General features: G+C 32.9%; 2 protein-coding genes across 3 annotated transcripts; both read right to left on the bottom strand.

Annotated features, from left to right (window-relative positions):
* Window positions 1-457: 457 nt before the first annotated feature.
* LOC124838259 (uncharacterized) lies at window positions 458-2,146 on the bottom strand. Its single transcript, XM_047313819.2, has 2 exons — window positions 1,042-2,146; window positions 458-768 (listed from the first exon to the last, which is right to left on the bottom strand). The coding sequence occupies exons 1-2, from the start codon at window positions 2,051-2,053 to the stop codon at window positions 635-637; spliced, it is 1,146 nt and encodes a 381-aa protein (XP_047169775.2). The 5' UTR covers window positions 2,054-2,146; the 3' UTR covers window positions 458-634.
* A 2,698-nt stretch (window positions 2,147-4,844) lies between these two features.
* On the bottom strand, window positions 4,845-9,933 carry LOC124838250 (uncharacterized). Of its 2 annotated transcripts, none has more exons than XM_047313803.2 (5): window positions 9,758-9,933; window positions 9,397-9,471; window positions 8,908-9,260; window positions 6,762-8,674; window positions 4,845-5,519 (listed from the first exon to the last, which is right to left on the bottom strand). In XM_047313803.2, the coding sequence occupies exons 3-4, from the start codon at window positions 9,255-9,257 to the stop codon at window positions 6,781-6,783; spliced, it is 2,244 nt and encodes a 747-aa protein (XP_047169759.2). In that variant the 5' UTR covers window positions 9,258-9,260; window positions 9,397-9,471; window positions 9,758-9,933; the 3' UTR covers window positions 4,845-5,519; window positions 6,762-6,780. The 2 variants fall into 2 exon arrangements, with proteins under 2 accessions (XP_047169759.2, XP_047169763.2); XM_047313807.2 differs by having other exon boundaries at window positions 9,397-9,445.
* Window positions 9,934-15,970: the final 6,037 nt, after the last annotated feature.

Below are 15,970 nucleotides of genomic sequence, written 5' to 3'. Positions count from 1 at the left end.
AATTCATTTTTTTCTATTTGTATCTCTAAAAATATGATGTATTGTGAAAAATTATAAAAAAAAAACACATATCTTCATTAGAAGTTTAATATACACCAAAGTTTTTGTTATCTATCCTCTTCCACCAAGTTGGGATAAATTTAAACTTTTACTTGTTTTTTTTATTTTTTAAATATTTTCTTTCCATTATTTTAAATATCTTTTACTCCAAAAAGGAACATTTTTTCACTTTTATTATTAAGTCTACTATCTCAGTTCAGTGAGTACCGAATAAACATTAATCGAAATCATGAATACTATTTTTTCTGTACAATGACATTCTTATTTCTTTGCCCTTATAAATGAAATATAGTAAATTGTTATTATTTTTATCTCACTTCAAAAAGCAGTGAATTAATAAAAAAACACTAAATAAATTAATCAAACTTGCTCCAGCTACTTATTCAAAGAAATAAGATGTAGAAAATGTATTATTATTTGAAGAAAAAACATAAAAGAAAATACTAGATATTTAGTACAAAGTATTCCACCCTTCATAGACAAACAGTCCCACATATACAAACACAACACATTATTTCTGCAGAATTTGACAACTTTTGTAGTATAATTAAAAGTTCAAGGCCATCAAGCCATTTCAAAGCTCAGCATCCCTTATATTCTCTTTCACTTCTTCTGATTTTTTCTTGGCAGCTTTTGCTATGTCACTAGCCTTCTGTGCTGCTGCATCCTTCATTTCTCTCGCTTTCTCTGCACTGTATTGACCAGCCTCTGTTCATCATCAACAACAACATCAAATTAAACCACCTTTTCCATAACTGTTTTCTTAATTATGCTTAAAACTCTTTATGCTTTTGAGTTAATAACATGCTGCAAATGTTCTGCTATGTCAAAAAATAAGAAAAATCAAATTGAAAAACCATTAACTTGTTTAAAAAACAAAGAAAACAGGAAATGAGGCCACTGATTATGTGTGTGAAAATGGTTTTCATATGCTGTATAGCGGTTGCAGAGCAGAAATGTTTTTGAAGTTAGTGTACCAACCAGAAGCAAATTCATGGAGCTTCTCTTTGGTTCTCTGAGCTGCATCACTGGCCTGTTCATTGGTCTTCCGAGCCGTTTCACTGGCATAATCAGAAGCATCTTTGCTTTTTCTGGTAGCATCACTGGCATAGTCTTTGCTCCTCTGAGCCGCATCATTGGCATATTCAGATGCCTCTTTGCTTCTCTGAGCAGCATCATCAACATAGTATTTGGTCTTCTGAGCCGTGTCACTGGCATAATCAGAAGCTTCTTTGCTCCTGTGAGCTGCATCACCAGTGTACTCTCTGGTCTTCTGTGCTGCATCATTTGCATAATCTTTGATATTCTGCCCTGCATTTTGAGCAGTACCACTGACATACTCCTTGGTCTTCTGTGCTCCATCGCTGACCTTTTGAGCACCGTAATCTTTGGTTTTCTTTGCAGCATTCTTTGCAGCATCACCAGCGTCACTGGCATATTCCTTGGTTTTTTCAGCAGCATAATCTTTCGTCTTTTTGGCAGCATCACCAGCGTCACTGGCATATTCCTTGGTTTTTTCAGCAGCATAATCTTTCGTCTTTTTGGCAGCATCGCTGGTCTTCTGAGCAGCATAATCTTTAGTCTTCTGGGCAGCATCGGTGGCAGAATCCTTGGTCTTCTGAGCAGCATCACCAACATAGTCCTTGGTGTTCTTTGCAGTGTCAGCTGCACAGTCCTTTGATCTCTGTGCAGTGTCGGTAGCGTAGTCGGAGACTTTGTTGGTGGTGGATTCCTTGGGTTCTTGATCATGTTTGAAGCCAAGTCCCTCGGTGATTTTCTCTTTAGCCCATTCTGTCCATGACTCTGCAGCTTCTTTCCCCTCTTTACCAGTGTCCATGGCCTTGTTGGCTGTTTGCGTGGTCTTGGCTTTAGCCTCGTCAAAATCACGACCTTCCTCTTTGGTGGAAGGCATGTGACCAACACTGGTGCAGTTACAGTTGATGGCAAGCAACATCACCGCCATCAACAAAACAAAAACCACCCTGGAAGCCATGATAGTATAAGAAAGGTTAATATATGTAAGTTTGAGAAGAAGTAAACAAACAAGTTTGCGAGATTCCAGAACGAATGAAACAGAAGTAGAAGTAGTGGTAGAGAGTGGTTGAGGATTGGGAGGTTTATATAAGGGAGTGGAGGGAGATGATGAACATGAAGGGTGTGATGCATGCAACGTGGCTTCTTTACAGACATGTCAAAATCTAACGTGTCAGTTACAGGAACAAATAATGTCTGAAACTGCATGCCATTACATCATTTGCCTCTTAAGGTATGATTCATGGAATTGGCACGTGTCATGAGAAGGGGTTATAATTTTTCTGGTTGCTTCTTGTAATCTTTATTCTTGACACCGCCAAAGAACTCATGAGAATGCAGAAAGGCCTCATCTGTCTTTTATTTACTTTCTTTCTTCTACTCCCATTAAACAAAAATTTTCTACTTTTTATTTAGACATTGTTCAATACACCTTTTTGTTTCTTGCTAGAAAATTAATCTAAAAAGTCTGAATTGTTTGGGAACAGTCTCAAACTGCATTTTAGCTATCATATTGAAGACTCGAGAAATTTAGAAGGAATCTTTCAACTTCTTTCTACAGGATTGGATACAGGGCAAAATTATTGTATATTTGAAGAGTAATTAAATATATACTCTTCAAAAGGTATTGTTTCACATTATATAAAATACATTTGTTTAAATAATTTATTTACAATATTATGAAGTGATGAACAAATGGAAGTTGCATGTAGCTTTTCTTGCAATGGGCTAGTGCGGATTAATCTGGAAACAGTACAAGAGTGGAAACGAGCTTCAGTAGTTCTTTTTTTTTAATTAGCAGTATTTTTATTGGTAATAATACGTTAACACAAAATTTTCCAATGGTAACACAACACACACAGGTAATTTTCTTATTAAGTTTCTAGTATATTAGCACAATAGCAATAGATAATAAACTAATAAAAAAAATATGTGTATTACGTTAAAATGTTATAAAAAAATTTATATTAATTCTTTTTTAGAATTCTAAATTTAGATTGAATTTTATATATTTAAAAATGTCAGGAAGATCTGGCAATTAGATTTACATTTTTATTTATTATTTTTAATATTATAATTTATTGAATAAATTATTTATTTTAAAAATATAAATAAATTATGTGCAAATTAAAGTGAAATGGCATCATATAATTGAAATAATATAAAAGTGAGTTGTTTATTAGTTCCACTACTAAGCAGCAACCACATATTACAAGTACTTTAATAATTTAAAGAGTACGAGGATGAGATGGGTACAGGGACATACGGATATAGGGATATATATATACACACACATACCCATCTCATTTCTACTGCTAGTTGAAAAAATTGTATACTCATGTATATCCGAAAATCTCAATCAATGCGTAGAATCCAATTAAAACCGGACCAATTCAGACAATATATATGGGAATCGGTTTTTTTACCATTCCTATTTATGAACCATCATAACGAAACAATGTGTTTCAAATGTGAAAAAGTAAACATCAAGCCCATTGTCAAAATTTAAGGTTTCAATTTACAAATAAGTTTGAAATTTAATAGTAGATGAAAAATTTGTAGAGTGTAATCCATATACGTAGAATTTGAATGTTTTTTTCAACAAAATACGTCATCTGAATCAGAAATTTTAAAAGCTTACAAGTCTGATTTGATTATTAAAAGTTAAAATATTTCTACTTAATATAGAGAATAAAATTTTAAAACTTTTTATATTCTATCTTATATACACACACACTCATGAATTTGATTTTAATAAGAGGAATGGCTTTTTGACAACTCAAATTTAGGATAAAATAGTTGTTAAAAAAGTGAATTTTTATATTTATACAAAAGAAGATAGATTAAAAGGTAAAATAATAAAAGTGAAGTGGTGTAAAACTTTTTTGAATGGTAAAATAACATGATGCTTTTAATAACGACATTGTTAATTTGTCTTTTAGAATGTTTTCAACTTGACTCAAATTATTAAGTCAATTGGGTTCGAGATATTATAAACTTTCCCAATTTATATTAATTAAAGTAATATTAAAATGTAGGGTGGTGTAATTTTTATATATTGACATACCTCGACCAAAACCTATCATGGATCAGTAGTTTTACCACACTTTAAATTAAAATTCACTGTAAAAGCAGTACTCACTGCCCTACCATATAATCGATATTAAGTTTGAATTAGGCTTATAATTAATGTAAAATCTTAAAGAAATAGTAACCACATAGTATCGCTAAGGGCCCTTGCAGCACTGAACTAAAAGAATACTTTTTCATGTTGTCGTTGTCCTTGTGCACAACACTGCTTGCTCATACTAGCAATCAAAGGAAGCATGTGATGTTAACTATACCTGCTTATACTCAAACATTCATATATCTACGCAATATGAAATATGCTCGTTGTTCAAACTTTTTTTTCAACACCAATGCTGAAGAAGATGGGACCATAGAAAAACAAAAACTATTTTGAATATCTTCTACTTTTCAACATCTGAAAGGTAATTTTGAAACTCCAAACGTCAAAACCAAATCCTCAGAGTGTAAGAACAAAAACCCGAACATGTATCGTAGCCTGGCCTTAAACTCAGATTTATTTATATTTTAAATTACACGCATGTAAACAAAGACTCTAGTCTTTTATAAACAATTACTGAATATTAAAATTGATTTACATGTACCTTACCTGCTCTGTTATCCGTTCCTGTCAATATTTACATCAGCACACAAACTTAAGCACGGTAAATACAAGTTCACTAGAATCCATCAAAATCAATTCTGCTACTAAATTTTGCTCAATCAGTTACAACCACCAGGGCCTTGGGAATTGGATGAGTGTATATATATAAATATTGGGCTGAACTTAAATCTACATCAGTTTAGTTAATTTGCCCAGAGAAAATTTTAGGAATACACCTTAAAAAATCATCAAGAGCACCTATGATTATAAATTTGGCATTCAGTAAGACCTGCAAAAGACACTTCATATGAGCACTCTTGCAGACTTGTATTGTATGCAACATATATCTCTACAAGTACATGTCTTCTACCCGTCATGAAGATGGCTCTATGAGAAAAACACAAGCCTTCAGCCCAGAACTAGATTCTACTAAATAAATAAAATAAAAATAAACAGAAAATAGTAACAAGGAAAGAAAGCCTACTATGGAACTCTTGGTTTCTGTTCTATCTAAATAGTATACAAAATTATATTTACTTCTCAAGACCAATTAATTTGTTCCCTCGAAGATAACATTGGACAGGAGAAAACAATAGAAAAACTGACTAATATGACAAATTGACAATCTCTATATACTCAGCAAGGAATTTAGGAGATTCAAACCAAATCCCATGCAGCCACTACAATGTATCTTACTATCTCAATTTCTACTGTTGTTGGAAATAGCTCACAGATATCCAATATGCTTAAAGATTCCCTGTGACACAAATGTTTCAGATTTCCTGTATCAGTTACTGGTAAAAATAATCATATAATTACAAATAAGCAGCATTAAGCATACATGTATGACATTACAAAAGAATAAGGTCATCCCAACAGATAGAATCTCTATCCCTGATTAGGAACATGTGTAAAAGTTATAAATTCAACAGCAATTGGCTAGTTAGAATAATTAGTGAAGCATCCAATTAAACGAACATTTCGCTAAACCACGTGATTTTCAAATGTGGTAAAAAAAATATTAAACAGCTTTGTGAAAATTTAAGTTTCAACCAAAGATTTCTGAACTCAAACTAAAATATTATTTGAATGAATTCTAAACCATGTTTTAAATCCCAAATATAGGCATGTAGTGACGGTACCAAACACGCGATAGCAAGATGCGTGATATCGGGATAACTACTATATTGAATTTTTTATGTAGTCTTCTTATATAATATGATATCAATCGCGTATCACGGAAAATACTGGAAAGCCTATAATGCACAACATCATATGGCTGATTGCGTCACCAACATGCAGAACTTATATGGCTGCTGAAAAATAATATATATCAATTATACATGTGTAAAAAACTAAGTTATGTGCAAATAAGAAAAATGTATTAAAATTTGCTTAATATTAAGGCAAAAGTTCAATTGGCCACAGTCTTGCTGGATATGACATGAGGATGCAGGAGTATGCTCCGACCATGACAGGCATTCTGCCCACAACAGTGGACAGAATTGCTGTCACGAAGTCAAGGAATTCCCCAATGCAACAGCAATGTAGAACCGCCAAAACGGTCATTTAACGATGCTGATATGATATATAAGTTCTGAAAAAATTATTAAAACTACTAACAAAGAATTAACAGTAAACAAAATATACAAGTAAATACCAACAAAACTCATACAATTGTCCTATATATGAATCATCATGTTGGTTTTTGAGTTTTTCAACACTGACAAGTATTCTAGGAAAAGAGAAATGATTTCCTCCTCAAAATTGTTGAGTTGGATGTGTCCGGGTGCTTTGGAAAGTGTGTGGAAGTGGACTTGTGCTAAAAGAAGTCCAAACCCAACAGGTTATAACAAGTTACAAAGGTCTAAAACCTCCCATCAATCCAATCCAATAATTTTATGCAAAAATCTAGCTTGGTAACAAATATACATACATAGAAGTCATACACAGACACCCCAGTGGTTGCACAAAGAGAGAGAGAGAGAAGGCTGCTTACTACGTTGTGAATTGTGATACTATGAAACTTTGCACGTCTTCCTATTATGGCCAAGTCCCTTGCATTTACTACACTGAAGCTGACGTTTAATTATGTCTATTGATTCAACTTGCTTTATTTTTGGCCGACCTGGAGGGCGCTTAGTTGGTGGAGGGGTTACCATAACTAAAGCAGCGGATTCACCCTGTACAGGTGGTCTGTCAACATTTGGCACAGGGTGAATAGACTCTGCATATGTTAATTGATAATTCTCAACTGTGAAGTATCTTGAACAATAATCATATGGACTCCTACCAACACATTCAAAGACAGCAATGGCATGACAGCATGGTACACCAGTAAGTTGCCACCCCTTGCAGCTGCAATCCCAGTTATCAATATCAACAATATCAACAGATTCTCCACGGACCTCAAATGTGCTACCTTCTGAGAACAATACTTGAAGTGAACGAGCAACTAATGTTTCCTTTTGTAGCAAGTCCTCCTTGGATGGTGTCAGCTTTGTAATCCATTGATTAGATTCTACACGTCGTGCATAAATTGTTTCCATCATCTTACCTCGCAATGCATCAATCATTTGAGTAATTGGCAACTCATGTGCCTCTGACACCCAACTGTAGAACTGCTGTCCAAAATTTGATGAAAGGAGATTATACCTTGCTCCATTAAAGAATGCATTTGCCCAGTGGCCTGGCTCACTTTGGATCACCCAATCATAGGCCTCCGGAGAAATACCTTTAATGTTCTCAATACTACGTTCAAAAGTATCCAATTTGGGGGCATAAGCAGCAGCGTAAAAATCATTAATCATGAACCGTCTGGCCTCATGAGAAAATTGTCCCTTCAAGTCCTTGTTCAATTTCTCAGCAAGGTGACGTAAGCAATAGCTATGGTAGCATTTTTCAAATATATTAGACAATGAACTTTTTAGGCCATTTTGAAAATCTGCAACAAATGTGATCTGCTCAGATGTTGATATAGCTAATTTCAGTTCCTGCAGAAACCAGCACCAATTGTCCTCAGTCTCGGTGTCTACAACTGCAAAGGCTACAGGAAAAATGCCATCATTTCCATCCACAGCAGTGGCAGCCAATAATTCCCCTTGGTACTTTGAGTTTAAAGGAGTTCTGTCAAGGAAAATGAGAGGGCGACAACCTAGCTGAAAACCAGATATTGAGGCATGAAATGCTACAAAGAGACGATGAAAACTTGAGTCCTCCTTAGTTGTGAATGTTGCAAAACTCCCTGGATTGGTCTCTTTTATCTTCTCACAGAAAAATGGCAACTGCGTATAAGCCTCTTTATAGGAGCCTTGAAGCTGCTCTCTAGCAATTTCTTTTGCACGCCACGCTTGAGAATAATTTAACTGAATCCCATATTCCCGCTTTATGTCATCAGCAATATCCTTTGGCTTGTAATTGGGTGAATCTTTCAATTTCTCTTTTATAATACTTCCCACCCAACCCCTAGTTGCTCGATACCCAGCTTTAACGGCAGATCCTTCACAAGTATGATTGTAGTGCATTTTCTTAATGCAAATCAACTGTGTGGTAGACAACCTAGATGCATATATTCTCCAAGGACAGCCTTGACATTTACATTTGACGGTGACACGATGACTATCATTTTTCTTATATTTGTAAGCAAACCCGTGAGCAATAGAGTATTTATGCAATGCTTCACGAAATTCACTAAAACTATTGAATCTTTGGCCCACACCAGTGATGGTATTTTCCCACTGCTGTGCAGCTTTACGATGACTGTCATCATTACCCCCAGAACAAATAGAACGTGCAGAGACATCATTAGCTACATCAACCTCTACTTGATCAATGCATTGGACAGCATCAACAATGACATCAATAGGAGCAACGACAGGAACAACGGCTTCCGACACAGTTGTCCTGCTTGACCTGAAAAAACAAGTGTTCTAAAAGATTTTCAAGTGCACATGTGAATGCATATGATCCTAGCAAATCCTATGGCCATCCTTATTTGGTCGCAGCCACAGCATCCACTACTCTTCAACATCCTAACTTCTACATTTATGGGCCAAATCAAAGTATATAAATGATAAATGTCTATCAGTATGAGGGGAAGTCTACGTAAGAATGAGTGATAAACAAACAGACTTGTGAAAAACTACCTACTACCAGGCATGTTGGAATTGTTATTTCGAGCAGCTCCTTCCTCTGACATAATAAACACATCAACCGTGTTAACATCCCCAAGGAAACTGACCATGCGTTGCAAATCCTTGTCTTTAGACACTGTAATAAGTGTTTTCTTGTTGCCAGGAAGAAAGTACTTGATAATCATCGTATTTATATTGCAGTTGAACATTTCTGCTATCTCTGACTTAAAATCACTTAAATTCGTCTGCTGATCAATGTCTATTGCATACGCATCCCCTCCACTGTATGACAATAATCCATCCTTGTCTGTCACAAACTCACCTCCTGATTGACATATAGCAATAACTTTCCTCGTAGCCATGGCCTGCCAAGTAGCAAACATACAATTATTATTTTTATACAGGTGACAAAATGTAAATGTCAATGTCATGACTCATAACTCATAACTCAAAGTCAAAATATCTGGGTAGATGATAATAAACAGTGAAAGAGGTCCTTACCTTTAGTGTTCTGAACTCCTTACTGCAAGGGCCTAACAAGTAAATTTCACTGCGCAGAATCCACAGTCACGTTTGCTATCAAATTTCAGAAGCGAAACACACATTAAACAAGAACAACACAATCTACCATAGAAAGTTTAGATAAAATTCCAATCTCTATAACACAAATAGCAGGAGCTTCCCAAATGAAAAACCAATGATTTAGAGAGAGAGAAAAGTTTATTGGTAGAAAGAAAAAACAGTGAACTAAAATATTATTTTGATATCAAGAAAGCAGAAGGGTGCTGGAAAGGATGTAATTGAAATGAAAAGAGAAAGAAAGGAAGAAAACCCTATCGGAGAAGAAGAAGAAAATATGAACCTAAAATGCAGAATGGAGGGTGCAATTGCTGGTATTGATGTTTGCAGAGATGATGAGAGGGAAGCAATCGGAGAGAGAAAGGTCTGTTCTTTTGTGTTTACCCCCAAATTGTCTAAAGCCTCACTCTACGACGACGTATTGACAATGTCACTTCACATTCACCTTTGTGATTTGATTTCCACAAAACACCATTCTACTTCTTTTTATTACAATCATTCTACCCTAACAAATCTTTTTTTTTTCCTTTTTAGGGTCAAATCCATTTCAAATAATTTCTGATTTTTTTTTCAGTTTATGATTATTTTTTTAAAGTGACTTTTTTATATTATATAAAACAACAGTTTTGTAAGAAGTGATTGTTTTAGAGAAGAAAAATATGAGGAACATAATTAACTTAATGTAAAATAAAGTGTGAAAAAGGAACAAATTTATATGGTTTAGAAGACAAAATGTCTAAATTCTTTTACCTGTATATTTAATTTTATTATAATTTTAAATAATTAAATCTTGTATATGTAATAAAAAAATTCTTATGTTGAATTCCTCCTGGTTGGATTAGCGTCAATGTTGGTGATTCAATCATCGAAAACTCATAACATGGACTTTAAGGCTAACTTATATATTATAATTTTTGTGCGTGATAATAGAAATTGGGTGGTCCGAACCCGATTGTGGGTGGAATAGAAGAATAGAACCACTTAGCCTCTATGGCTCTGATACCATATTAGAAGATGAGTTTTAAGTCAAATTCAACCCCACAAAACCGACTTGTCATGTGAGGTTTGCACCTCACTTATATATTATAATTTGACCTTATCTCTAGTCGATATATGACTTCCAACAAGATTATCAATAAATTATTCTGTATTAAACAATTTTTTTTATTCATAAACAATATTTTATCATTTAAATTACGTATTTTGGAAAAATATTTCAATTTTTATTATTAAAATTAAAAAATATTATATAAATGTCAATTATATTACAAGTCCTAAATACTTAGCATTTTACTAATTTTATTTTACAATGAAAATATCTAGTTAATTAAATTAAATATTTAATAGAAATATGCTTAAACTGACTTAAAGTTCATGAAAGTCAGAAAAACGGTTGTTTTGTGTGTAAAACTTTGGCTTTAGGCAGAGTTTACTCATAAAACTTATAAAAACTGAAAAAATATATCATAAATTTAGACAGGCTCTACTTGTGAAACTTATGGAAGCACAATAACTTTAAGTGTAAATCTTTTTAGACTTTAGTAAAGTTTACTTGTAAGATTTATGGAAGCAAACAAGATTACTCTATTCTTAAAACTTTGGGAGGTTTTTACTCGTAATGCTTATAGAAGTAGACAAAGTGACAATATGTTACGAGGACAAAACATATTGTTTGGATATTACTTGGTTGTAATTCGACTTGGTGAATTTCATGGGTATAATTTTGTTTTCATAGATTTGAATACTGAGGGTAAATATGATTATTGTATATTATAGTGTGTTTTGTTCTCGTTAGCTTACCTTTTGCTTATTTATGCTTGTACAATGATCGTATAACTTGTGTTGTTATAAGAGAGTATATGATGTTACAAACAATGCTGAAATTTTAAAATTTGGAATTGAAATAAAACTTTGTTTCCAAATGATTTTAACTTTGTTTATGTTGAGTAATAAAGTTTTTCTTAGTTTCATATTTAATAATGGTAGCAGAGATTATATTTCTTTACGTTAATAAAAGATTTAAAAGAGATTATATTTCTTTACGTTAATAAAAGATTTAAAAATAACAAGTAGAAAATACTACATTTTATTTTGTATGCATATTCATATTATAAACTTATACCTTGTTTGCAAACTATTTGAGTCACATACAATAATTCAATTTTTTTTATTGAATAATATTCTAAAAGTCGACCACGAAATTCTATTTATAGATTTAACAGGATTATGGTAAGTTAATTATTGTGGTACTTCGGTTTGTTAGGCTAAGTATTATATCAGAGTAGAAGGTTTACAATAATATTTAATTTGTTCAATATAAATTTTTAAGGTCAGTAATTTACAAGATTTATTCAATACGATTAACAAAGAGGCAAAATCTGAGAACAAGAATCGAAGGTCATTCGAGAAGATTTGTCAACTCAACCAAATATGTTAGTCCCGTTTGAATAACTAATTGATTGGATTGTGATATGTGTCATGCTTATAATATTTGTTTAATGTGTAAGTCTGATTGTGTAGCTTATTTTTGTATTTTGTGTTTGTGGGATGATTGTATCACTTATATTGATATACTAGAGGATATGATATTACAAACAATATTGAAAACCTCCATAGTGAGGAGGAGTGGTGGAAAACCTTTTGGAAGTTTTGAATGTATTTAGAATAATATTATTTTAAATTAAATTTTTTGAACAATATTTTAAATTTTGGAATTGGAATAAAACTTTGTTTTTAATGATTTTAACTTTGCACTTATGCTGAATAATATAGTTTTTTTAATTACATATTTAATGATGGTACTATAGGTTATATAAGTTAATAAAAAGTTTATAAATTATAAATAAGAAATACTACATTTTATTTCGTACGTATATTCATACTATAAACTTATAGTTTGTTTGCAAACTATTCGAGTGACATGCAATAGTTCAATTTTTTTTATTAAATAATGTTCTAAAACTTCTTTACCTAATGTTTTTTTTTCTATGATTGTGCTTCAATCAATTCTATTTTTTTAAAAGGAAAAAAAAATCTTATTAAACATTTCTATTTTAGAAAAACAAAAGAAATTAGATTAATATATTAATTCAAAACTCTTATATTTATTAATAATATGATTAAGATATTGTGTCTTTTTTAGTGTTGTTAAAACGGACCACCAGTCCAATCTCGCTCGGACCACCACAGGTTGATCATTTAGTGAGTCAAGTCAACTCGGTTCATTTATTAGCGAGCCAAAAAAATTCGAACTCAGCCGGCCCACCACTCGTTGATGGGTTAAACAGGTTGGCTTGTTGACTCACTTAATTACAAGTTTTTTTTCAATAAAAAAAATACATTTTTTTGTAATTCAAATTAAATAATTTCACTCTGAAATAATAAACTCCAAAAACAATTTAAAGTAAAAAAAATTAACATACAACTCAAATGTAGTCCAAAAGCAAACCAAAAAAATGAATAAATAAGTTTATAATATTGATAATTTTTGTATCACTTATCCATTTATAAGATTAAAGTCTTGAATGGATAAATTTATAATATTTTGCTTTCTTGAAACATCTTTTTTGTTATTCTCATTTACAATACGATAAAAAAATGTTAACTAATAATATTAAAACACAAAATAATAAATAATTAAATTAAACTAGCTCAGTTGGTTCACGGATTGTAACCCATTTTGATAATACTACTTTTTTAATACATATTTATTTTGTTTTCTTTCTTTTCTTTAGTGTGAGATGTTTTTATGATACTTGAATGTTTCTCCTTATATCTCTGCAATCTCATCCTCCATCTCCAAATACTATACATGCCTTTTCATATATTTTTTTTGGCTTAATACCTCTGATGGTCCCTATTTTTGTTAGGTGTGTTCGATTTGGTCCCAGTTTTTTTTCTGTTCAATGTTGTCTTAAAGAATGTAATTTTTGTTCAATTTAGTCTTTTTTGCAAACGGCGTTTAAATTGTTAACGGCAGTCCAGATGTGCACAAGATTAATGAGATGACATTTAACTTCTGCCACGTCACCATCTTCTTCAACCTTCAGCCCAAACAGAAACTGAAACCCTAGCGTCGTCACTAAACCCTAACGCCACCGCCGCTACAGAGATCGTCCAAAGTCACCATGTCGCCGTGAAGCCGCTCCTGTAGAGAACCATGGCAGCCATCACGCGCAACCTCCATGGCCACCACCATCAAAGTCACGATCTCCTTAGGCTGCCACGCTACCCAAATCACCTTCGCGCCTCCGCCATCATAGGATTTTCTCAAGCCGCCCACCCAAACCTCCAGAAACAGAGAAAGCTGAATCGCACCAGCCAAACCGCTAAGTCTTCATCGTCAATAATGTCGCAAACCACCCTAATCTCGAACTCCATTTGAATCTTCATTATCGCGCATTAGCCATGAATCATCCAAATCGAGAGCTTCATCGTCAGCGCGATAATCCTTGTCGTCGTCGCGCAAAGCTCCAAGGCCATCATCTTCTCCAACCTGTAGAGAACCACAACGAAATCCAGAAAAATCCCAAATCAAAGAAACCTAAAATTGCGCCGCTGCTTGCCTCCACCGGCCACCATGAGGGCTTTCTTACACAACTAGGTTCGTCTTCTTCATGCTACCATGAGCCGCACAATTCGCGAAATCATCCTCCATTGAAGCAAAACCGCGAGCAGCGTTTTCCTTCTTCTCGCGGCGCAGGCGCAGGAAGGTTTCCCCCAAATGCAGAACCCTAATTTTGGCTTGAAGGTTGAAGAAGATTGTGACGTAGCAGAAGTTAAATGTCATCTCATTAGTCTTGTGCACACCTGGACCGTCTGCTGTTAACGATTTAAACATCATTTGCAAAAAGGATAAATTGAACAAAAATTACATTCTTTAGGACAAGATTGAACAGAAAAAAAAAACGGGGACCAGATCAAACACACCTAACGAAAATAGGTACCATCACGGGTATTAAGCCTTTTTTTTAAGTAAAGATGCATCCGTGTGAGTGATAATGAGTCAATAATGATGACTCTCACTTTTGACCAACCAATTATAAATGAATTCCTATATATATCTCCATCCCCACCCCTTTTCACTTTACTCATTATTACTCTCTCTACTTCCATTCCCTTACTCTGTCTCTATTTCATTGTGCTTTGTGGTCTCGATGGTGGTGATCCCGGTGGTCGAGTGGTCCTGGTAGTGATTGTTACGGTGGTTGTGGTTTGTGTCGTTCATGAAAGTCATTTCTTTGAGGTTTTAAGGTGTTATTCGAAATAAGTGAAGTTTTAAGTTTAAAAAAACTCTTAACTGACTTTCGAAAGTTGCTTAAGGGGTTGTCGAATTTTGAAAACTGATTAAAAGTCAAACATTTCCAAATACGTTGATTCTTAATCCGGTTAAGAGTTTGTCGACAAAACCCAGTTAAGGGTCCAACATATTTCGAAATATGTTTTAGCCTTAAATTTTAAATTATTTAAATTAAATGTATGTAATTATTATAATTATTTATTTTATTATTGTAATATGTTTATTTATTTATTATCTTTAGCTAATTGGTTAATATGTGTTAATGTGTTTAATTTTTTATGTAATTTATAACATATTTCTGTTATTTGTTTTTTAAAGGTAATTTGTAGTTAGCATGATGATTAAATGTTAATCAACAATCAATATTTGATGACACAAGAGTAAAGTAAAATTCTCAAATATTATATTCTCTCATAAAAACATAAGTATGCTAATGTGACAAATATAAAACAAATATATAAAAAGTTAATAATTGAAATGCAACAGAGATGATGATGATATTAAATAAAAATAAATACATCAAATGGATTAGATGTTTGGACGATGCTTACATAGGAAATGAAATGTTTTAAACACATTCCACGGTTAAATTCGTTTCATATAGTTTTCTTAATAAATACTATGTACAAAGACAAATAAATATTGTTCTCACTTGAGATAATTGGCGTTAGAAACCGCAATCTTGCAAAAATTCGTGAATAACAATCTTGCAATATTGGTTGATTAGGTCTGGTGAACCTAATTAAAAATAAAAATTATACAACAATGTATTAAAAATCATAAAGAAATATTTTTTTTTACAATTCAACAAAAGCAATCGTCTTTAGATTTCTTTTAATTAGTATTCAATTACATTGGCTGGTATTTTTCCAAAATAAAATAATATCCTTATAATTTTTTATTTGGGTTAAATATGTTTTTAGTCCCTAAACTATTGGTCGTTTCTGGTTTTCGTCCCTCTTTCAAAGTAAGGTACAATTTGGTCTTCATTCTTTTCGAAACGTTCGTTTTAGTCCTCGAAAACTAAACACTGTTTAAAAATTTGGTCCTCATTTAGCAACAAATGAGGACTAAACCAAAATTCTAAGGACTAAAACGAACGTTTTGAAAAGAATGAGGACCAAATTGTACTTTACTTTGAAAGAGGGACGAAAACCAGAAACGACCAATAGTTTAGGGACTAAAAACATATTTAAC

Source organism: Vigna umbellata, chromosome 1 (assembly GCF_029865625.1).
Source record: "Vigna umbellata cultivar VRB3 chromosome 1, Vumbellata_1.0, whole genome shotgun sequence".
NCBI lineage: Eukaryota > Viridiplantae > Streptophyta > Magnoliopsida > Fabales > Fabaceae > Vigna > Vigna umbellata.
Note: the sequence above shows the minus strand (reverse complement) of the source record. Positions and strands in the feature narration are given on the sequence as shown.